Raw genomic sequence first — 24,698 nt, forward strand, 5'->3', positions numbered from 1 at the left:
CAACTGCTAGCTTTACATCTATTATCTTAATGATATAAAAAGAGGAGCAGAAAGTCCCAAGCACTTCAGGCAGGTAGGGTTGTCTCTAGTTAACTTAAACTTTAAATAGGGGTGACGGGAGAAAGAATTACGCAAAACCAACCCCACTGAGTCATGAAAATTGAAACTTCTCACGGGAACACACAGGCTTTGCCATCACCTCTATCACTTTCAAATCTCTAGAGCGCTTCTCTGTAAAAATCAGAGCAAGAGAATTGCCCAGAAAAGCCCAGACATTTAGCCGATATATGGAAATTTATGTCCTTGCTCTGCATGATTTAGGTCAGAGACCTCTACGCCCTCCAAACACCCCAACCACCACGCTGTTTAGTACCTCTTGATGGGTGAGGGTTTTTCTCTGGGCTTTTGTTACTGCTTTGTGTTGGTTAGTTTTTCCACATGAACATATTATAAAGAAGGTCCTACTTCATCAATATAAAATGGAGAAAATGTCTCAAATCCCAAAAAAACACATTGAAAGGAGTAATCATTTCCCACTCAAAGCCAGAGGCCAGCATTCCCATCCTGATTTATGGAGCAGAGAAGGAACGGGAATCGCAGCAGCATCCCCTGGCTGGGAACCCAAGCACCCCAGGTCCCCCGGGCACCATGCTTCCCACGAACACCTCCCCAGGCTGGACACAATTATTTTCTCAGCCAGAAACCTCTCTGTTGGGCTTCAAATCTTCAGTGTGATCACACAAGCAAGTACCCCTCCAAATCCTTACTCTCCGCCCTGAACACACAGGAGCCAGCAGGACGTTACCTTGACAGCTCGCTTTGCTTTATGGAGCTGTAAATATATTTTTTAATAGGCTGGCGGCAAGAAAGATGTGTTTTCAGGCTCGACAGCATCCAAAATTAACTGCGATTCATTTCAAAAGGGGCGAAGGCGTGGAGGAAGGGGGAACGCGAGCCTGAAACCTGCAGAATATAAAAGCCTTGAAAGCAACTGCCAAAAAGCCCCTGCACAGCTGCCTTCTGGCTCTCGGAAAGAGATTAAAAACCCGAGCAGCATGAGGCTGAAGCAGACGTCACGGAGGCCACCCTGGGCCATGCTCATGCTCAGATAAGACTCTTTCTTATTATTTTCCCGGAAACGACCCAGCCTTTGCCAACGCACAGCTCTGCCCCGCTCCTCGCATCACCCGGCACGACGGGTTCATCTAAACCGAGGAGAGGTGAGATGCCGGTGCCTGGGGTGACCAGGGGCTCCCCCAACATGATCCCTGGGGACCTCGAAGGGATCCTGCCATGAACGTCAGCATCTCATCCTCCTTCAGCATCTCATCCTCCTTTGTGTGCTAGAGCATTAAGCCTTATGCGCCTTCGTTAGCCCCAGCGCTGCTCTGCGACACCTAATTTGACTAACCCTTTAGTGACTAATTTAATTACCCCGGCCCACAAACTGACAGACAGCTGTTAAAAATGGTTATTGCATTATTAATACGCTCCAGTAATTTCCCATTAAAACTATACTGTTAATAATTTTTTTCCCTGTATTTCTTCCCTCTTAATTAGTCTATTTAAAACTTTGAAGGAATATTCTCTTTATGGTAAATGGGAGCGTCGAGCAAATTACATTTTTGATTGAATACTTCTGTGATAGGCCAGCAAATAAGACCGTTGAGTTGTTAATTATTGTCAGAGTTTCACACGATGCCTGCTAATGAGGCAGTCAATCTTCTCTGCCATTCCTAGAATATTAATGGAGGCCTTTGGTATCGATTCTGTCACCAGGAGAAGGCAGGAACCCCTCCTCGGGTGGCTCTGGGGAGGGCATGGGGGGCTCCGTGCTGGGAGGGGACACGGAGGGGACCAGAGACCTTTGGGACGGGCTGAGCCAAGGAGGGCTTGAAGCTGGTCGAAGCTCGGGAAGCTCTTGGGTGTGCCAACGGCGGCTTGCACAGCTCATGGACTCGGTGGGGGAGTTGGCACATCCCCACAGGGATCAACCCCATCAACAGGCGTCGATGCACAACAGCCACGCCCAGGCGGGACAGGCAGCGGGGGGGGGGGGTGTCAGTTCCTGCCAGACACACTGGTCCCTGTCGCCTCTCTCCCTGTCTACCTGTTGACTCTGCAGTGTATCAGATTCACCCCTTATCTTTCTGTGATAAGAGAATTTGTATTGGTTTTTTTGAGGAAAGGGAAATACCTGGCCTGTCTGGAATTCAACAGATAACTTGATAGAGTGATGCAGGGAAATGATTAGCAAAGCAACCGTGCATAAGGATTCACACGGAACTTCGAGGTGGCTAAGAGACCGTGCAAAAGCAGCCTTTGAGCTGTGCTGGAAGATGAGACAGGGAGCTTTCAGTACCGTTGCTCAAGCTGTTTGGGGATTGGTCCTATCTGATATTTGCACCAGGACTCTCATCAGAGGATGGAGGAGTTTGGAGCAAAGTCTGTCAGTGTCAAAGTCATAGGACTTGATGCCTCTTCCCACCCAGGCTCCCATTGTCCAGCTCAGAGAGCAAGAGCAAGTCTTGTGGGGCCATGCCCAGTGCAGTCCCCAAGCGTGTCCTCCTCTGCCTTCTGCAGCCACATCATCTCCTGCAAGAAGAAACAGCCCTTCCCAGAGCTGAGGCATTTCTACCGCTGCAGGTGAAAACCCCTCACTGCGAGACGCGTGGGGCAGACGCTGGCACGCTGCGTGGTCGTGCTGGCACGCCGTGGCAGGAGGGACCGCAGCAGCTCCTGGCAGCGTCGTAGCTGCGGCAGAGGACGTGGGACTGACTTTGCCAGGACGCTGTGGCACCAACTCAGAGCAGAAACATGGATTCCCTAAATAGCTCACCCAGCACTTGGCGCTGGGTTTTACTTCTCGAGGAAGCGCCTGCGTGGGCACCTGAGCCGGAGACCAGCAGGATCAATGCTGCACACAGAGACGCCGTGCTGGCCTTGCAAACCAGCTCAGCTCCCTCTAAACTGCTTGAGCCTTCCCAGCCTGAAACTCCCCCAGCCCCGCTCCCACCGGGAAACCCAGGAGAGACCAGATGAACCCTGCAAAGCTCAGAAAACCCGTTATAGCAGGCGACGTGTCGACGTACGTCAGACTGTCACAGCTGCCGCGGAGAGGCCAGAGCTCAGGGACTTCAGCTACCTGCTGCCGCTACTCCAGCCGGGCTTTGCACAGCCAAATCCACGTGATCCCCAAAAATGAGACTATTTTGGGCTATTCTGGGAACACTCTCTGTCTGCCTGACCAAGTGCCGCAGGGAAAGGTTGGGGGAGTGCTTGGAGCATCTGTGGGGATGCTCTCAACTCTCTGCATGCCCTGTCACCCACAGCTGCACAGCTGGAATGACACCAAGGGACAGGGACAGGAGGAGGAGAAGAGCCTCCGCAGGAACAGCCACCCATCTGCTCTGGAAGCGGTGGTGGGGTCAGGACCACCATCCCGGCAGTAAAGGGACAGCAAAGCTGCTGCCACCTCCCCACCCCTGCCTGCAACCTGAGCACACGCAGTGTCAGGGAGCCAGATGTTTAGCAGGAAATATTTTCATGCTCCCCTAAATCCCTGCAAAGCCCCAGCTGATGAATCGAAAAGGCACACCACAACCGGGGCTTCTCCCTGCACCGCTCACCAGATTTGTACTCAATACCACCTGTTTCTTGGCCCCTCTCGAGGCCAGGCAAGGGGACAGCAGGAATTATTGCGGTTTCTTTTCCACCGTGGAGCCAGGCAGCAGATGAGCACAGCTGCTCCCCAAATACCAGCAGTGTCCCCCCACCCAGTTACCCCTGCTTCTTCTGAGCCCATCTGCTGCCCACTTGTGCTTTACAAGCAAGCCAGGCACTGTTTTTATTGCAATGAAGTTTTTCAGACTAAAAGCTTCTTTTTTTTTCTTTTTATAAACCAGGCTTCCATAAAAGAGGAGGTTTCCATTTATAATTAATTGCCTATGATGCAGCATATCCTGGTTTTACCAGGAAAGGAGGGGTCTGTAAGTGTCCCTGAGCTCCAAATGAGATGCCATGAAAATCCCTTCAGGTCAATGGCAGCCATTCTTGACTCTCCTCCTCTACCAAGATCATCTATTATTCGGGCACAAATTATGGCTTTCACCCCAAGAAACCCATGTCATCCCACTGGTCTGGCACCAAGCCAAACTAACACAAGCCCAGGAGGGCTCCTTCACCTGGACCCAGCACCCACCGCCCAGGCAGGAGGGTGGGAAGGGCGGGCTCAGCTTTGCCCATGGTCACATCAGGTAGGGATGATCTGCTCCTACCTTAAGTCCTCAAGAAGCTCCTATAAGGGAGAGAAGAAACCAAGTCTCATAGCACATCTAGTGCTGGCTTTTTGGCTCAAATAAGCCAAGTACCACACCCTGCCTCCCCCAGGTCTCCTTTCCCACGGGGAGATGCAGGATGATAACCGGAGCCATCAACAGCTCCCTGCAGGAACGGGGAACATGAGCCACCTTTTCAGAAAGGGCAAGAACTAAGGAGACAGATATCCTGGAATAGTCCATCCATAATAAATAGTCTTGCCTTGCAGTGGTACCCATCCCAACTACCTGGAGCAGGTCTAAGAGGGCTCATTTTAGCTGTCAGTAAAACAGTCAACGTCCTTTGGACCCAAACAGAAGCCAACTACCAACTTATAGGTAAAATGCCACCACGAAGACTGGCTGTGGGCAGGAGGTGAGCAGAAACCCACAGCTTCCCTGAAGGAAGGCATCACCACGGAACAAGAGGGGGAAACGGGGTACCACCACTCAACACCTACCAAACCCCTACGCAGGGACCTCAGGCACGGCCGGGCTGCGAGCCGGGTCGGCAGCCACTACCAACGCTTGCAGGCTACCAGCCTGCCTGCCCAGATGTCACTCAGCCTCTGCAGACACTGCCGCCTGGGAAAACAGCCTTGGTGTTATTGAGCTTAAAGGTCATGCTTCAAAATAAGGGCAGGCTTTGAGTTAATAAAGGGTTAATGGCAGATTACGGGCTGTCAGCATGGGCACATATGGAAAAAATGGGGGGCTGAGATCAAGAACCTTTTGGCTGGTTAACTCCATCCCTTCCTGCAGGGTTTTCAGGGCACCCCCCTGGGGAGGTAGTGCAGAATAGCTGCTCCACAGCATTTACTTCAGTAGAAGAGCCCTAACACATGTCAGGGGCCTGTTACATGTATAGATCATGTCTGGTATGGATGGTTATAAGCAATGTATTCACCCCTTGGACTCCATGGGTCAAGGAGCCCTTTATTGGACCACCCACAACTTTATCATTAACGCCAAGCTGTGTCCAACTCCAGAGGAACCACATTTCAGAACCAACATCTTCAGCTCTGGCCCATCTGTGTTCGATACACACTGATTAAAAAAAAAGGAAATGTGGACTGAACTGAACAAAGAGACTTCTCACTGCAAAAGCTCAGCGCATATTTACACAGTATCCTGCCTTAATTCTCAGCTTCTTCATTTATGTTATTTTAAGCCCTCTGCAGTAGCAGGGAAGTTATTAGCTGGTGTTTAATTGTGTGCTGCCGGGTTCAGCGCGGTTCCCGACGAGCTGCTACTGGGAGAGAGCCCTGCAGCAGGGCAGGGGCAGTGCCGGGGTGGACGTGGCGAGGCAGTGACACAAGGACAGCCCACGGCAGAGCCACCAGCCGGGAGGGTGAGCAGCATCGGCGAAACAACGTTGGTCTGCGCCGAGCGACCTGGCTATGTGATGCCTGGGACAAACCCCCATGTGTAACTCCCAGACCTCCTGTTTGCAGGAGACATGAATACATTCTCCCTCAAACCCCATTCAGCTGCAATGCCAACAGACCTGAAAGTGCCCTAGATGCAACTGGGGGCTCTTCACCCCCCGATGTGCCTCCCCTCCAAAGCCTGCTCAATGCCAGCTGCTTTCGTTTCCTCCAGTGGAGGAGAAACATGCGCTAGATGAATTATGTACAGACCTTGTGGTCCATCAACACCATCATCCCCCCCCCCTCCCTCCCAGCGCTGCCTTTCCTGCATCCACTCTGGCCACTGCCAGCGCTGCTCAGTCCTGCCGGAGCCCGGCCCTGAGCGCGGCGCAGCCTGCGGCACGGCACAGCACGGCAAGGCATGGCACGGCACGGCACAGCACGGCAGCAGGTCCCTAACTGCACCCATCTGCGTTATGATAAAAGGCACTTGGTTGCAGCCAACAGCACCTCATTATATCAAAAACACCGCAGGAAATGTCTACAGCTGAATTGATTATGGCACAGTAATTCTTCAGGCAGTGAAAGCAGGGCAATTCCCAAGATGGGATTATTTTTTTGCAAGGCTTCACCTAAATTTTCTTGTTTTTTTTTTTTTCCCCCTGCTCACTCCCCAGCGCTCCTTCCAAACCTCTCCAGCTTTGTACCACTCTTTGATTTAGTCCCTCAGAATAATATTCTGCTTAACGCATTCCAGTGTAGTGCCCAGGAAAGCATCACCGCCCACCGGACCTCCAGGCTTTAAACATGCAGCAGCAGGAAAAAGTCAAGAAAGCTTTTGCTTTTCACTCTATAGCCAGCAGCCAGATTTGCGGAGACCAGAGAAAGACCTGACGGGTACTTAAAAACATCTAAATCAGAAAAGAAGCAGCTGAGTAAACAGCAAATAAACAAACAAAAAGGGGCAATGATGTGAAACCTGGGCAGGGCGGAGGCAAAGGACAGAGCTGCATTTGCAGCGACGCACGGTCCGGTCCGGCTGCGGTCCTGCCGGCCAACGGCAGCAAAGCACAGAAAGGTTTTCTGAGCCGATGGGCCACGCCAGAGAGGGTTGCACCATCCCCTGCTCTGTACAACACTCACGCTGCCTCTAAACCACGCGCTGAGCTTTTTGGTGCTTCTAACCTCATTTTTAGCTGCTTTTGCTCCTTTGCCTGGAGGTCAGGGGGTCAGGGAGAGCCTGCAGAGCACCTCTCCTGCATCTGGAAACTGTGTGGAATGAGAAGGACCAGAACAGCATGAGCAAAGTTACTCTGAGCTGTCTGAAAAGTGCTGCACTGATGGTTCCCTCAGCTGCCCTGAGGCCAGCGGGAGGAATGGAGGGCATTTTGCCCTAATAAATCACCCTGAGAGCTGGGGTGACGTCCCAGAGTGCAGCAAATCCCTCGGGGGCAGCAGCCGTGGCGATAAGGCACTGTACCAAGTCCACCGGAGCCAATGGAAACATCACCCCAGCTCTGGCTGCTCAGAAACAGGAGCTGAAACTAATTAACTTCATTTGTCTTCGGAGAGCGCGGCCATCCTCGTTCGCCAGCTGCGGCTGCCCACGTGCCCGGCCCTGGCTGCCCACGCTGCTGGGTTTGGCAGCCGTGGTGCCTGCACGGTCGCTGCCTGCCCTGGGGTGAAAGCTGAACCGGAGCTTTCCCCCTCAGTTTTGTCTGGTTTGCACATAGCTGCCTTCCCTCGTGCCTCCACAGCAAGAACGATGTTCTTCTGCAGCAACGTGTGCATCCCCGCTTCCCTTCAGCAATTAAAAAACCCCCATAAAAATAAACCTAGGGGTCCATCTTCTCCAAGAGTCCTTCCCAAGCCTGCAAGGGACAGTGTCTTCTCGTGGTGCCCTTAAAGCAGAAGGACAAAGCTCCCCTGTTCGTGTCCACCTCCGTTCCCGTCGTCTCCGCCGAGATGATTTCTCCTCCCTGCGCCGGCTGCGGAGCCTGTCGCAGGTCCCTGGCGCGCTCCCAGGAACGTTTCGGCTCAGCTGAATTTTACTAGTTTTGTCCTCTGGACGAAGTGATCCAATGGTAGTTACAGGAGATAAAAATGAGAAAGGAGGAGCAGACACAGTCCACGTCGGGCAAGTTTAAGGCAACTGAAATCTCATCAGAGCTGGTTGGTGGATGGTGCCAGCTCTTTCTACTAAGCTGCATTAAGAAATAGCTGAAGAAAAGGTATTAACCCACTTCCAATGTCACTGCCCCACCCGGGACCGTATCTCCCGCTGACACAGCTACGCTGAAGGAGAGCTGCACATCCAGGTGGGACTGGGGCCATCGTTCCATCTTGCCCTGAAGCATCTCGGGGCCTTAAGGACAAAATTGCTGAGGACAGCCCTGGGCAAGAGGGCAGGGACTCGGAGCATCCTTCCCCAGGCACCCAGGAAATCCTGTCCCTCCTGCTGCTGCCACCATCCTCGTTCCTCCGCTGTCCCTCTCCTGTCCCCAGCAAGTGGCGAGTGCAGCTCCAAGCCCCAGCCCCGTGGCCGGGCAGCCACATGCTCTCGGCTGGCACCGGGTGAAGGTGACGTGGGTCAGCTCGCTCTGAAATGGGAGAGCTGACCCCAAATACTCTGCACTTGCTGGGGCTCAAGTACCTGCACTACAAACTGGCCTCGCAGTGCTGGCCTGGCACCACTGTGTCCATCCCCAGCGACCTGATCCTTTCCAAAAGCACCGCAGCTCCCTCCCCAGCACAGGAGGAGGAGGAGGAGGAGGAGGAAGAGGAGGAGGAGAGCAAAGGTTCCCCATCCCAAGCCTGGTGCAGGCCCCCGCTGCCCCAGCACGGCACTGGGGGAGGGATGAACCGCCTGGTCCCTCTCCCACCTGCAAACCTTCTAGTCCCCTTCGCAGGCAGGAGATGCACACAAAGGTAAAGGTAATAAAACTCCGATGGGGGGCAGAAATGTAATTCAGGAAGAATAGTACAGACAGGCTGTATAAACACGGAGGCCACGGGGCTGCACTTTGAAAAGGCAGCTACAAAGCACGCTCTGGCCAATGTTTAACAAGAAGCAAAGGCAGGGACATAAAAACAAATAACACCATCAAACAGGGACGGGAGAACTCCTTTCACTGAAGAAACCCAAGGTCTGTTTTCACTGCCTTGCATCCCCCCTTCTGCTAAGCACGCACATCAGCACAGTGTTTCAGAGCCCCTGCCTCCCCCGCTAAACCCTCTGCTTGTCTCAGCACCGGCAGCATCCTGCTCCACCACGGATCCTGCTCCAGGCGGTTGGATGGATGGACACACAGCTACAGCAGCAGATCTGGCATAAGGGGCGGCTGCAGAGCCCAATGCTAAACCCTACTCTGTGATAGGAGATCCCAGATACATTAAAGGGAATCATTCTGGGTGTGAGACAGTGTTTACAGATTTGGCGGGTGTCATAGTTTTTTAATTGTCTCAATAAATATATAAACAAAATCTGTTCGTTCGTTGGGTTGTTTTTCCCTCCTGGGCTCTGCAGCTCCATGGATGAGAGGAACAGCAATCGCTCAGCTGCCAAACTTGTAGCTCTTGCTGGTGCTCCCTACGATGGATTTGCCTACGAGCCACGTCCAAATTTACATCCACTACCCCTAACGGGTGTGATAATTTTCTGTGCAGTTTTACGGCCCAGCATCAAGACCTCAAAAAGGCAGTGGGTTCGCATAAAGGACAGGAGCACAGAGAGAGAGGGAAACTCGGCATTCCCGTAGCAGGAATTATTAAAAGCCCCTGAAGAGGCAGGGCTGAAATGCCCCTCTGCTTCTGGGCATGAAAGATCACCCACGGCTGGTGATGGATCAGGAAAAGACATGCTGAGGGCTGTGAGGTCCCTGCACCCTCCCAGAGGAGCTGGCTGACCCACGTTTCAATTCTGACCTACCCTAGATACTCCCGGGGTGATTTCAGCTCGAGTTTTGAGGGTTTTTTTCCTCCCTTTCCTCTCTGCCCCTATTTCTTCATCTCACCACTCCTGTAATTCCTCTCATTTTGCTGCTCACACCCTTCGGTGGCTGCCGCAAGGTTACGTCTCTATTTAGTCACCCTGTAGCCAAGTGAGACGTACCTGACTCTTTTAACCTGCACTCATAAATCAAAGTGGGAGGCAGGGAGTAGGAAAAATCCCAGTAAGCAGCCAGGATGATGCTAAGTTGACAGATGCAGGGCAGGGGCTGGTAGCTGCCTCTCTGTAAAGCATCTGTTCTTTCCCTCCAGAGGATGAGGCCAAAGGCTGCCTTTATCCCTGTGTTAAGCACTGCAAGCTGCTTCTCCACCACTTTTTGCAAGACAACGGCATGTTTGGGTGATAAGAAGCCCAGGCCAGAGCGGCGGAGACGTTATCTGTGGGAATGACAGTGTCTCTGTGATGTGCACGGTAATGAATTGCCCTCTTTGCAGAAATGAGTAAGTTGCGCCTGGTGATGCAATGATCAATTTGCTCCATCATGTGAAGCCGTCCATTTATCACGGGCACCTGCTGATAGCCGCTCACGGCTGCTTTACTGGCACCAACGGAGCAAGAGCCTCTGCAGGCAACTCCCCTGAGGAACAGCCGAAAGCCAGGGTTTCCCCTCTTCCCCGACCTCCTGGCTGAGGGTCCCTCCAGCACCGAGCATTCAGAAATCACAGCCCGCTCTGTTCCAGGAGACAGAAAAGGGGGAAAAAAAGACCAAGTTCCCATGGCATCTCCTGCACCGAATGGCAGGAAGAGCTGACAAGGTGTCCTCTGCCTGCTCCTGCCCGTACCCCACTGGCATGCTGCCCACGGGGACCGGCCCAGCCCACCTCCTGAGCCTCAGTGGTGCTCACCTGCAGCAGCACCCATTTTCCTGTGCTCCTGCAGATAAGGCACGAGGCTAAGGCACAGGGCAGATGAGCTCTGCTGCTGCTACGACAGCGTGGCCACAGCAAAGCTGTTTCCCCTCTCCTGGCCCAGATTCCCTTTGCCTTTCTCATCCACTTTGTTTTTCATCCTCCTCCGCTCCCAGGGAGCCTGACACCGCAGCGCTCGGCACCGACTTGCAAAATCACGAGCACCGGAATCACTGCAAAAAACCTGTAAGCCTGGGGCAGCGGTGGCGTCGCAAGGGCACGGCAGGGCTGAGCCGGGGAAAGCCACAGGCAGGGAGCAAAAGCCCAGCTCCTGTCCTCGACACGAGATGGGATGCATGCGGGCACAGAGCTGGGGAGCAGAGGTCTCAGCCACCGAGAGAAGTGAAAATAAAAAACCAAACAAATAAAAAAATTTTAAAAATCCAGTTCACTGTACTTTAGCAAAGAATTCAGAGAGCAAAGGGGCTCACTTGGGAGCAAAACGAAGATGAATCGACAGTGAGTTCAAGAGAATTCATTCTGCCGCTGAACACTTGTCTCTCCATCAGGACATCTCAAAGGCTTGTCAAGTGAAGGCAAGGCTTTTATTTGTTTCTATGGTTGCCATAACGATAGAGCTATATGTCATGTCAGGCGGCAGCTGAGGCTCGCGCCTCTGATTTATAGCTGCTCACCAGAGATTATCAACTTTTCTGCAGAGCGGGTGGCACGGTGAACCAGGACCACCAGGCGATTGCCAGTGCCATGCTCTGCCCCTCGGGTTATCTCCCCTCTCGGTCCCCCGCAGCCGGCTGCGCCCCAAGGGATGCTTTTATTATCCCCCGCAGGGATGCTCGGTGCTGATGGCAGTGGGACCCGGGGGCTGCGAGTGCAGGTCCTCCCCGTGAGCTGCCAATGGGGCAGAGTGGTGTACGCTGCCACAAGTAGAGCGATTTCTGGTCCCACAGGACAAGCGGTACCTCCTAAAGGGCCAAAAACAGATGGCAAGGTGTTCAGGGAAAGCCAGCAGAAGGATGAAACACCTAGTAGTAATTTGTTTAAAAAAAATATGGACTACTGTTCACCACCAGGTTATGGGAGAAATACAGGTAAGAGAGAGGGATGGGAGCAACGGGGAGAGGGAAGCAAAGAGAGGTCTTTGAAAACAAGCGAGACAAGGTGGGACTGGGAGGTATTTCTTGTCCTGGCAGCACATGTGCAACTGGGGCAGCCTGCCCAGCCCAGGACCCAGCCTCCAGCCCAAGCCGGAGGCTTCCCAGCGCAGGGAGAGCCCCGCAGCGCTGCTGGCCAACCTCATATGAACAAAGACATCACCCATAGCGTGACTGCCACGATCCCAGACGCGCGACCGATGTGATCATCGTGCGGAGGATCAGATTCTGGGGTTGAAGAGGGGATGCTCAATATGGTTACTGATAAATTATACATAGAAGTTTCATTAAGTCTAAGCACCCTCGTGCTTAATTTATGATGCACAGCCCTAAAACCTCCACCACCGAGTTCTGCATGCAAAGTCCTGTTCCCACTCATGCCCCAGCACACATGGGAGCATCCCCGCTGGGATGTTTGCACATAGACCTTTGGCTCCTGTCTATAGGAAGTTTCTTTAATGAGTTGGCTGCAGCAGCAGGAGGAGGCTTGGGCCCTTCGTTCCCATCCACCAACGCACTGCGTACAGCTTGTTGCACTGCTTAGCGGTGAAACACACGGAGAACAGCATCCCTCCGGAGAAGCAGCAGGGAGTCAGCATTTCTCTGGAGAGCTGCTGAAAGGCAGAGCCCCACCTGTCCCTTCCGCAGTCTCAAGCATCTTCATAAAAAAGCAAGGCCACGTTTGAACCTTTAACCCTCTGAGTTGTAAAGACTTCATCGCTTGTTTTCTCTAAACCAGGCTTTCTGCAATTTCCCTCCATTAAACTCTTCAAGACAAGTGACCCTGGAGCCAAAAGGTGTCAGGCTAATGAAAGGTCTGGAGAAACGCAGCACGCTCCTTATTAAAGACACAGAAGAAATACAGGACTAAGCTACCAGCACAGCGTTACAGGACAGCAAACAGGGTACTCCAGGTGCTGAGACACAGCCATGCTGCAGCTGGTGTGATACAGCCTAGGATCTGCCCCTTGGCATGGGGATGTGACTGTGTTAGAGCTCAAGCACTGCAGAACCACCTGCAGGAGCTGCCAGCATGGAGGACAGCAGTGTTACCGTGGTCCCACAGCCCGGGGAACAGGTTCCCCCCGCGCAGAGGGATAGCTGTGTTTGAACACCTACACAATGAACAGTACGTGTTCACCTCCAATGGTAGGTCTGACATCATGGGTCATCATCTGGACATCTGAACCACCAAAACTGATGCATTACTGCTCCCTTGAGAAGCTACCAACGCTTGTCGCAGTCCAGAGGGACAAGGCAAAGAGGTTGCAAGATAAACAGCTCTAAAAGTACCTTTCTCATTGTGTGAAAGCACCCAAGAACCTCAGAGGAGGTTCTTGGAGACAGGCCAACGCGATGCCCGTGAGCACCAAACACAGCAACGTCCCTGCTCACCGACTGCAGTGGTCCTGAACAGCCCCAGCATTAGCTCCTCCGCACCATCAGGCTCTGCTCAGGCAGTATCACCTTGGTTTCCACCCACGCCAGGGTGCTCGGGAGCCCGAGCTTGCAGTCTGGTCCCTGTTTGAGAAGTGTTTAAGTTCTAATGCAGAAATAATAGATCGCTTTTTGGTTTTCACTGTATCTGTGAAACCTTCCATAATTCAACATCAAATATTTATTATTACGTTTATTAAAGTTTTAATAATTTAGCATCTCCTGTATATAACATACAAGCGCTGCGAACTCACCTCCCTTATTCTACCTGAGTCACTCCAATATTTATACCTGGGATTCTCAGTTCAGGTTCCATTTATGAGGGGAGCAGGCAACAACTTCCGTGCCAGAAACTCCCCCCCTCCTGCCTGGCGTTCATCCACCCCATCCTCTTCCACGAGGATCAGTGCCCAGAGACAATTACTGCACTGGAGAAGAAAGCAAGCTTCCTAGCCTCTACTTTCACTAAGGTACTTTTAATGAAGATGTGAGGAGGCAAGAAAGAAATACTGTTCTCCTGGCATTTTGGCTTAGAAAATGTTAACATACAACAAGGCGACCCTTCACCTTCTCAAATTAAAAGCAGTAGTCTTCTGCAGACAAGGAAAACAATGCTCCTAAGAAAGCCATATTGTGACAGATTGTACCATCAGTCTCTTTTTGCAGGAGAGGGAACAAGCACTAATTAGCCACAAAAACACACTTGGAAGTGAGGACCTCTTGGATGCCGGTCCTGGTTCTGCCATAGGTTGTGTAGGCACTTGCTCCAAGCATAGCCCTGCCAAGACTCATGATGATGGGACAGAAGAATGGAAACCCACCATCCCATCGCCCTGGGTAAAGACAAGACGAAAGGGGCTGGGAAATATAAGAATCCTGCTCCTGCCCAGGAAGATGATTTGCAACACAGAGAAGAATTTGCAGGTGAGGAAATCATGTCTTGAGTCAACAGGAGAAGGCAGCGAGAAGGAAGGGAGGGAGGGATCATGGAGTCTCCCTGGCACCCAACAATCACAAGCTCAATCTTAATTTAATGGGGGAAAGGGGAACACATGCTAAATACCTTAGGAATTAAACAGTTAAACCTTATAGTTTACAGTTAAAGCCTTGTAAACCAGGCAGAGGAGGACAATCACCACCATCGCTCTTCTCTGAGGCAGCGGCTGCTGCTCCCTTTCCAGCGGGGGCACAGAGGACAACCATTTTTCCTGGCTCCTTTTCCAAGGGACCCCCCTTTCCCCACCCTCAGCCCGTTCTCCCAGCAAACAGCCTCTCCTTCCACCAGGGCAATTCTCCTCCTGCAATGCCCTCTTAGGTCCCACTTCTGAACTAGACTGTCACAAGTCCAATGACATCTGGTTAAAATACAAGCTAGTCAAAATGGGGGAGCTAGAGAAATATCCGGGCATTTACTGAACTCAAGGAAGGAAAAAAAAACCCCTCTAACTGTATAATAATTGGACAGGCAACATGGCCTTTCACCAGGGTCCGACCTTGGCCCTTCATAAGCACCATAGCAGACTATCAAGGGCTGGGTGGATGTGATATACGTATGAGTTTCTGAAAGACGACAGCAACTCCGTACTGGTAAATGCATCAATTTAAGCTATGCAATCTAACATTAGATTTAAGCCACTTTAAAATTGCCTTGCCACAGGTTCATACCAATTTACCTGACTGGATTAGCAGATTTCAGAGCTATATACACAGGCCTGCCCTAGACCCATCAGGACCAAAAGAGCCTGGAGAGCTATCACATCAGATTTCTTACTGGAAGAAAATTAATCAAACTTATCATAGAAATTACTGCATCCTCAACAACAATTTAAAGAGCAGTGTAGTCACTCAAGCATGAGGAAAACGAGAAATTTGCTTCCTACCTGACATCTGCTGGATCTTCCGTCACCAGAACATCCGTCTTGCAGCTGGCGAGAGGATTGATGGAAAGCTCCACGGGGGGCACCACGAAGCTCTTACTGACAGGCAGCCACAGGCCTTGACCCAAACTATAGGTGGACCTGGAATAAGGACAAACGTGTCATATAGGAACAGAGTGTCCACAGCAGATGGTGGCCCTCTATTGCACCTGACCACTTGGAAGTCAGAGCAGTGGTGGCACCACGGGATAAGTTAGTCATTTGGTCTTGCCCTGAAAGCCAAATGAGAGAGGAATAGCTAGAGATGCGACAGGGAGAACATGGTGATGGTCGAGCTCTTTTTTTTAGTCCAGGGGGACTTTCTGTGCACACTGTCCTCGCTTTTGCTGAGCTGTGTCCAGCCGAGGGGACGAGAGGGAAACCCTTCCCCCTCTGCAGAACATGGACAAATCTTTCAGGTCTGTCAAAGGCAAATGACACTCGTGTCCCCCAGCCAGCACAACAAGACAGAGCCGAGAGTGACCAAGAGGTAGCGTCCGCTGGGATGTCCTCACTGGCTCTCCCCTCCTGAATGTCCAAGCTGAACGCTCCTTTGACTCACCTGAGTATCTTCTCTGGCGCCTGCTCTCCTGTGACCAAGTCATATCCCCGCTCAAGCGTCGTGTAGGGCCATGGCCTGGGAAGCAGAGAGGGAAAGAGCAGCTGTGGCACGTCGTTCAGCTGGGAAAGTGGCACAGCCCAGTCCCCGGGTCTTTGGTGCTGGTGATGGCCAGCGGGGAGGAGAACTGGGCTACTCACCAACATGGGCGCCAGGACAGAGCAAACGCACCATCATATCACCACTCACCCCTCGCTGTGTCCCCAGTCGCTGCGCACACACAAGTGGCGATGGACAGGGTCTGGTGCGTAGCCTTCATGGCAGCTGCATTCTCCTAAAAGAGAAGAGGGAAAGATGAGACCTCTCTGTCCCAGAGGCACATCAGTGACTGCAGCATCAGGCCCTCCTCCCCTGCTGCCCATCTCTGCTTGTTCACGGTCAATTCCTGGTCCCTGCCGTGGATCTGGAACACTCTGGACTCTTCTGAAACCTCCGGGAGATGCGGAGGAGGAGATGAGGAGATGTGGAAAGCTGCAAGAAACCTGTAGCTCTTCTGGAGGGTGTTACATGATGTAGCACCCACAGTAGCTGGGGATGGGATTTCATGGCGCAAAAGGTCTGTCCTTAACCTGTGTTTCTGTGCAGCCCTGCAGCTCTCCAGGCTCAGCAAACCTCTGCCCAATGGCCTCACGTTCCGAATAGAGACGTGCCCGCATGGATCCAGCCCCTGCCCTGGTCCTGCTGAGCCCTGCCTGCACCTTTGGCAGAGGGGCAGCTCTGAGGCCAGTGGTTCATTCCTCAGCAGGGATCGTGACCTTGCTTGAGGAGAGCCACCGTCCACCTCCATGCACCTCCCAGGTGGGGGGGATACTCCCAACCCATCCTGGCCACGTCCGCTTCCCACCTCTGCTCCCAACGCCTCGCATGGCGATGGGACGGCAGAGTCTCCTGCAGCCCAAACTCCCGCAGGAGGATGCAGAAGCCCCCAACCTCCATCCTCCGCAGGCAGCGCCCATGCTGTGCCCCTGTCCCATGGCTAAGGGGCTCTTGGCCCCGCTCCCCTCCACACTCCCCTTCGCTCTCTGGGTGCTGGCTCACACTGTTACACCCTTTCGACAGCAGGAGAAGACATTTCCCACACCAGAAACCCGACCGTGCTTGGCCCAAATTGATTCTGTGTTTGGTAGAAATACATAACCCGGAGCAAGAAACAGCAAAATCAAAAGATTAATTGGATTTGCACATGGAGTTTCTGTTACGAGCTCCTGCCGATGGTTTTTTTTTTTCCCCCTTCCCCTCCTCTCCCCACCGTGCCTGATGGCACGGCAGGCTGAGCTGTAAACACCGGCAGAGGTGGGGACCTGGGGAGGCTGCGGGGGGGGGAGTACCTGCATCACGGCGGTAACGCAGACTGGCAGGTACCTGCGTGCTCATCGGGATCCTAAGCAAGTTCTTAAAATGCTTTGCAGGGATTACAGTAAAGAGCTTTATTGTCAGGAGGGAGCGAGACAGGGGTTCAACCGCTGAGATTTTTGAGGAAGAGCCGCCTGGAAAGGGGGAGGCAGCAAAAAAAGAAAAGAGGGGAAAAAAGAGACAGCTAATGATGTGCTAAAATGCAACAGCACCTTCATGAAATATTCACTGCCTTAAACACGTCTAATATTAAAGATTAAATGTCCTGGGATTTGTCCTAGCGACTTCGAAGCACTGATTTATGATCTGTCAAAAGCTGCTAACCTCATGATTCATAACAGAAGCGGCAGGAACATTGCTTCTCCAAAGGGAAAGAGTAGGGAGAGAGACGGCGGCGCTAGCCCCTGCTCCGGCTCAGCTGTGCCTGGGGGCTGGGACGGTCTCGTTGCAAGAAAACACGGGTCCTAATGGCTCCATCAGTGATTTTAAAAAAAGAAAAGTTATTTTTTCCTTGGGTGCTTAGTATGCTAGTTTCTCCAGCTGTGCTGCGGATCATTAATTCCTGGCGCTTATTACATAACAAATATATGCTCTGCAAATGAGAGACATCTCAAAGTGCTTGCGAAGCAGAGCTGGGAGTCTTGGGGCACCGGCTCATGCTCAGCTCCTGCCACGGAAATTAGAGCAAGCAGGGACAAACCACCTACAGAAGTTGGCATCAAACAGCCCGAACGCCTCCCTCCTTATCGATGGCTGGAGGTGCCGGGGTGGTGAACCCCTTTCCCGTGGCACAGGAGAGTTTATTTTGTCCGCCAGTTTGTTTACTGCTCCGTCAGTTTGGCGTCGGAAGAAGAAACTCTATCAACCTGCAGAAATATTGATTTTATTGACTCCAATCCTGGAGTTTCAACAGCTACAGCTGGTGCTGGAGGCTTTATTGGGAGGTTTATTGGGAGGTTTATTTCAGGTAAGGTAAGCGAGAGGGCAAACGGTGGCACCAGCTGGGGAGGAGATCCAGGGCGGCAGAGAGGTGGGACACTGGGGAGAGCCACACAGGGCATGGAGACCATGGGAACCTGCCCCTCACCAGGACCACTCAGGATCAGTTTTCCCCAGGGAGATCTGCACACTTTTGGCAGAATTTTAGAAATTGGCTAAGAATTCTCCCAGCACGGGATCGGCTGAGCATTGCAATCTGCTGGAGGAGCGGGGACTCCATCTCCGTGGGCCAGGTGGTTTAGGATCTGTTTCTGTATCTAGAACCACGAACAGGCAATTAGTGGCGTTTCCAAAAAACCTCAGCAGAACCTGCTGTGCTGCTACAGCTTTTCATGAGCTTTTGCTCTCTCCCCATGAGCATCCACCCTCCTTCTTTGGCCCCCTGAGCTACTCTGTTATTTTCTGTCTGTCCCCATCCTCCCCAGGCGCGATGGTGAGCCAGGGAGGATGCTGAGCCAGCCAGGCTAATCCCCACGGACAGGGGAACACCCGGTAAAGTCCCTGGAGCAGCAGGAACGGGGGTTCCCATACCTCTAACTCCTCTTTAGGGTAAGTATATTTTCTAAAGAGCAGATTTCAACGTACAGTTAAAAAAAACAAACCATCAAAAACCAAAACAATGCCCTTGTTCAGAGCTACTAAATCCCACATGCTTCTGAGACGAGTGAAGTTATCCGCTCAGCATCGCTTGCGCTGTTAGGATTCAACCTGAGCTTAAAGCCAGAGTCGACCAAAATAACCAAATTTGACAAATAAAGGCACCTGAAGCTGGATGCAATTTCTGCAGGTCCTGCACACGCCTCCGCGCAGCGTTCAGCTGCTGCGGGAGGCCAAATGAACCAGGATCTACAAACCGCTGTGACAAGCATCCTGTTTCTGCAGCCACCAACCCGCACCCTGCCCATGGTAGAAACACAGGCGTGTGCGGTCCTTCCTCCTCCTTCAGATTCATAACCCACAAATTGCGTCGGATAATCCACGGCAAATTTTGAACTGTTACAGCAAAAGCAAGGATTGCTGCTCACTCAGCTCTGGAGGTCCCATGTTATATTTCCAGTGTGTTATTTAACAAAACACTCGGGGGGGGAGGAAGCACCTCTGCCATTGCAGAGACAAGGTGCATAAACCGGGAAATGCAACACTGCAGCTCCAGCAGGAGGCTCAGAAAACATGTTATTCATGGGACACGTGCAGCTACATGGAAGGGCGAGGGGAGCGCTGAGGCCATGGGAACACAGCAGCACCCACAGCACTGCTCTCCATCCTCCCCTGCTCCCCTCTCTCCACTTACACAAAATCTCATCAAAGACTGCGCTGCCATGACTAATTACAGGTGACATGGGGTCTCCATGCTGGTTTCTGCTCAGGGAAGGTGAACCTGAACCTCTGTCTGAACCAGGAGGACACATCCCCAACCACGTCTCACCTGCAACCTCCCTCCTGCTGTGCCTTCATCCCCATGGAGGCTGGTGGAGGACACTACTGGCAGCTCAGCCCAAAGTGCCACGCAGAGCCACACGCAGCAAGGCAATGGGCGGCTACGCGGGCAGGAGCGGGGAGCCCAGCCTGTGGCACCTGGAGAAGCGGCCATGCAGCTCGAGCTCCCTTTGGCCCCACGACATTGCAGGCATCACTCCTGCCCTCAGCTGGGAAGTGAGAAGGAGCTGGAGCCTGACCTGGAGGAACGGGGCAAGCTAAGGGCACATCGACCTGGTTTCCGCGTGCAGACATGACCTTCCTCTGCCCGTTTCTGAGCAAAGGGCTTCTCGCATTGCCCATGCTTCACACCAGCTTTAGTGCTGGAGCTGCAGAAGGGCAGGGCTGGAGCAGTCTGCAGCCATCATTAGCATTGTTAGCATCCGTGGCTTTTGGCTCAGGGTTGGCCCACGCTGAGGCTCTCTCATGCCTGAAGGAAACGAATCTAACGCAAGCCACATTCGAGCTCATCATCTCCAGTGACACAGGCACGGTGCAAAGCAAAGTACGTGGAGGAAAACAGCCCTCCAGCCCCTGCTGCATCTCAACCAGCACAGCTGGAGGCTTTAGTTCTCTTTTTTTTTTTTATATCTAAGCTGGAAGTTGCAGAACTATTCTTCCATTTTGCCCACTGTACCGTGCTGCTGCTCCTCCTGAAAGGGGAAACGGGGTCTCATGCTGCATCCGCATCTTCCTGGCTGTCCCCGTGCTCTGCCTGGGGAGCAGCAGAGCAGGGCTGTGGAACGAACCACCAGCGTGCCAGGGTAATCCTGTTAGCCTCGTTAGGGAGAGAGGCAATCTGCAGTGATAATGCTGCAAGATCCCCCTAATCCACACGCCCAGTGCGCAGCACAAAGTGGAGGCTCCCAGAGTCCCTGTGCTCTCGGGGAAGCTGCTCTTTGCTGTCATTGGCATTTTTATTTAAGGAGCCAGAGGGGCTTTGGCAGTGGTGGAGCAAACCTGTGGCTCATCAACCCTCTCCTGGCACTGCCGGTGTCCACGATTCCCTTCTCCACGGCAGCACCTCCACCCCTGGCATTTGCCTTCATCCCGGAGGGATGACCTGCTGTGCTGGGGCCATGCCCCTGCCGTGAAAGCACAGTCCTAGGGACAAGTCCCAACCCCAGCTGGGGTGGCAGTTTGTTCCCGGAGGCTGCAGGGCTACAAACACGTGCCTTTCGACCTGCGTGAGCATTGAACGTACATGCTCACGCCTGCTTCGGGGCTGCCTCTCCCACCCCAAGTGATGCACAACCTGGCCCCAGCTTTTCAGATCAGCACCCAAGGGTGGACCCTCCTCTCTGGGGACACACACCAGGGGACACGGCTGCCCCAGCAAAGCACCCTCGGTGCCAGCAAGCCAGGGAGCTGCAGCACCACTTCCCCAGCCACCCTCAGCTCCACAGCCCAGCTGGGTCATCCTCCCCGCAGAGTCGCCATCCCAGCGGCGGGGCGAGCTCCAGCACAGCTGTCCCTCCAACACCATCTCTTGCTTCTCCTCCTCCCACCCACCGTGGCGCAGGAGGAGAAAGGGTCTGCAGAGAGAGGTAGGCGCCGGGCGGCAAGCCGAGGCTGAGCATTTTTTGGCGAACAGAGGCGGCCGTTGAGTGCAGCGGCTGCCTGCCCTGACTGCACCAGTGTTTGCTGCGGGGCTGCCGCACAAAGCCCCTCTCTTCTGGGCGAGCACAGAGCCATCTCCAGGGTTACCAGCTTGCTCCAAAGCGGGAGGACTGGAGGGTCCCCCCTCCTTCCCTGCTGCCAGGATGCAAAGCCTTCGCCCCCATCAGCAGCTCGAGCTGCATGGCCCAAATCCCCTCGCCAGGAGCAAAGGCGGCTGCAAACAGCATCTCCTGCCCGGGCGCTGCTGTCCCAGCCTCCAGCTTGGTGCTTGGTGAGGGCCATGTCCCCTTGTCGTCACCACTGCCCACAGCAGGAGCTGCTGCCCAGGAGCCCCCGCCAGGGCAGAGGGGACCTGGGTGCTCCCACATTGGGCTCATGGGCTGCCTCCTGCCACCATGTGGGACACCCTGTGCTACCCCCAGCTCTGCTGTCCCCCAACATGTCCCTTCCAAGGTGGTGGCAATGCCCAGGACCACCAGCAGCAGCCCTGAGCACCAGCTGTGTGGCACAAGCCACCAACAGATCAACACAAGTCACCCCATCCTTCCAATGGCCATGGCCACAAACCTCCTGTAATGAAGCTGTCGAGGCCTCACAGTCTCGTCCAGAGGAAGCACTGCATCGATTTATCCTTTGTGAAAGGTTTCTGAGCTCCTGGCGGAGGAACCACCTCTTCATCCAGCACCCGCAGAAAGTTTGACAAGGGCGAATCAAGCCCCATGTCCTTCAGCCATCTGAAGCGCATGCTCTGGCCCCATGGGCATCTCTCACAGGCGGAGAGCCTCCTCACCACTGCGGAGCACCCCGGACCCTCGGTGTAAGAGGAGGCTGCAGCGTTCCCTCGGGGGCACAGCATGGCCTGACGGTCCCCGCCGCTGTCTCCAAACCACGTGCGATGCTCGCTGCCTTGGCCCATGTCCCTCCCTGCCTACAGGAACCACCATGCAGGCAGATTTGGCTGCAGCCCTGCACCCCACCCTAGAGCTGTGATAACCCACAGGGAGGTGCCTGTGTGGGCCCCCCACAGCAACACCCCTCCTTGCTGCCAGCCCTCCTGCCCAGGGATGATCACTCTACCAGGGAAATGCAAACCCTGGGAACTGCACGAGAAATCTCAGCCACCAAGTCCTCCCGCAGGCGGGAGTTTCTCTGCCTGCAGTCTGGCCTAAATAAAAACAATAAAACACCAAGCTATCTGCTAGCAGCACTCCCCGTGCTGGCCTCAAACTGGCTGCTGGGGGTGCAAGCACAGCATCTCACAGCTGCTCAGGTGCCCCGCTGCAGCTCCCCCGGGAGGAGCGGCTCCCAGCGGTGCGATGACAAGGGTGAGCTCGCCAGGGACGGGACAAGACACACATTTGCACAACGGTTGGCACCAGGGTTTCCCGTCAACAGAGGTACAGATGAGAGGAAAGTTAAAAAACCCTGCAACAAAACCCATCCTTAAAGAGTTTGCTGTGCCCCTGTGGGATGGCAGAGCAAGGGCCTCTTTCGAGAAAGAGATTCGGAGAAAATTAAACACAGGCGAGAATGAACAAGGGTCTTAATAGTTCATTAAATTCCCAACTTCAATTAACAAGTGAAGCGTCTTCAGAGAGCTGCTCCTCTAATCAGGTTGGCCCCTGTCCGAGGCCGTGGCTCCTCCAACAACCACAGCGGCAGCACCAGCTCCCGGTAAAGCTCTCTGAAAAGTTTCTCTTCTTGCCCTTGCTATCTGCTCCTCCTGGCCTTTGGGGATGGTGCTTTCCAAACCTGGGTCTCCGCTTCATCCTGACGAGAAATGCAATTTCAGTAAATGCAGTTTAGCTCTCAAGGAATGAGACAGGGAAGGGGGCTCCTGCCCGGCCAACCTGGCACAGAGTACGGAGGGAAAACCTGGAGTAAATTTGACAGTTATCCCTCCTCTCCCCTCGCTGCAAGGCACCCTCTTCACCCAGATCCATCACAGCACTTAAGCGCAAGCTTAACTTCTGAGGATTGCGTCTGGGTTTACGCTCTGCACGGATGTTATTCTCATTATCATCTGCTCAGCCGCCGAGGAAGTTCTCCCTGGGCACAGTGTGCGGCTGATGCAAGGAAGCAGCGAGAGGTCCCGAGGGTGGACAGTCCACAGTGCCATGGCTGTCATCTTCTGGGGTGACTGCTGTCCCAGAGCTGACCATGGTGGGGTGAGAAGCCACCTCCTGCAGCACTGGTGGGATGGGTCAAGCCGGGGAGATGGGCCCAGGAGCAGCTCCGTACAGCAAAACTCATTCCTCTTCCCCCCTCTCCGTGGTCTTTAGACAAGCACAGAAATGCCATTACAAGAACATTAGCAGCTGCAGGATTAAACACTCTACTGGCAGAAAATGAGAACGTAAAGACAGTGCAGATAACCTTAACTCAGCCCCCTCGCAGGCATGCATTTTGATTGCTGTTTATGTATAACACTTCAGCCCAAAGCTTGGGAGTTAACTGCCTCCTGCCCTGCTTGGTGCACAAGGCAAGCTGTGCCGCCACAGGAAAAGAAATCGTATATTACATGGTTTTTGACCAAGTTATTAAACTACATACCTTAGAGAGACAGAACCTCATCTTATAAAAGTCTAAGTCAATAAAGACACTAGGCTCCTCCAACAGCAAAAATAGCAGAAGTGCGCAAGAACAAACAAATATTACTTGATGTGCACAAAAGCTGCATGATATTAAATTGAACTATCGGAGAAAATGGTTGTTTTCATAAACATGAATACACCCTCACCAAGGTTGGTCATCTCCTGATTTACATGCTCAGCTCAGGAACCTCCAAATCCCCTTAACAGGTTGCCTTTAAAAAATGGTTCTGTTTAAAAATTACTTTCATCTCTCTCCTGCCCGCAAGACCCCTGTCCTACCCAGACAGGATCACCATCTGCGGCTCTGGTGACAAACTAGCCCATTTAGAAGATGATGGAAACCCTTTTTTTCCCTCCTGCCAATTTCCAGAAAAGACCCTTCGCTACCACATCTCATTTGGTCCTTACAAGCGTGTGCCTACTGCTTTGGGGGGTGCCATCAATTGTGGATGCAAAGGAGAGAATTTCAATGGAGAAGTGCCTGATTTATAGATGGGGAAAAAAAAATTCAACACATTTGCACCTGCTAATCAAGGTAGCTATCCATCTCGTTTATGCCACTGCTCTGGCAAGCCTGACAGCACAAAATCAGAGGCTGTTTTTTCCAGCATTTGGCCCTAAGGGACTGATTCTCCAGCAGGTCTCTTAAGCGATGCCCGCAGAATGTACATGTGAATCAGTTTTGTGCATACAAAGCAGGTAATTGTGCTCACAAATCAGGATTTGCATATGTCGCCGAAAACGGAGGCTCTCATAAATGTTACCGGTGCTGGTAAAGGAGGCCAGTGAAACAGCAGCGCTCCTGGATTTTACGCAGAGGTATCCCAGCACATGGTACGAGCGGCGGCGCTGGCAACATACTCCACATCTGTCCAAAACACGGAAAGTGAGGAGAGTTGACTGCAAGTCCCAGAAGATGAGAAACCTTCCCCGTTCTTGCTTCAAGCAGCACAGTCAGCACCTGCCAAG

The 24,698-nt window shown here is 53.1% G+C and overlaps 1 protein-coding gene across 1 annotated transcript in view; it reads right to left on the reverse strand.

Moving 5' to 3' along the window:
• ASTN2 (astrotactin 2) overlaps nucleotides 1–24,698 on the reverse strand; it is a 364,218-nt gene that overhangs the window by 188,394 nt on the left and 151,126 nt on the right. The window contains exons 8-10 of the mRNA XM_076355678.1: nucleotides 15,877–15,961; nucleotides 15,631–15,705; nucleotides 15,033–15,170 (exon numbers count right to left, since the gene is read on the reverse strand). Coding sequence (XP_076211793.1) covers nucleotides 15,033–15,170; nucleotides 15,631–15,705; nucleotides 15,877–15,961 — 298 coding nt within the window. The remainder of the gene's footprint in view (nucleotides 1–15,032; nucleotides 15,171–15,630; nucleotides 15,706–15,876; nucleotides 15,962–24,698) is intronic.

The sequence above is a fragment of the Aptenodytes patagonicus genome, chromosome 18 (genome assembly GCF_965638725.1).
Source record: "Aptenodytes patagonicus chromosome 18, bAptPat1.pri.cur, whole genome shotgun sequence".
Classification (NCBI taxonomy): domain Eukaryota; kingdom Metazoa; phylum Chordata; class Aves; order Sphenisciformes; family Spheniscidae; genus Aptenodytes; species Aptenodytes patagonicus.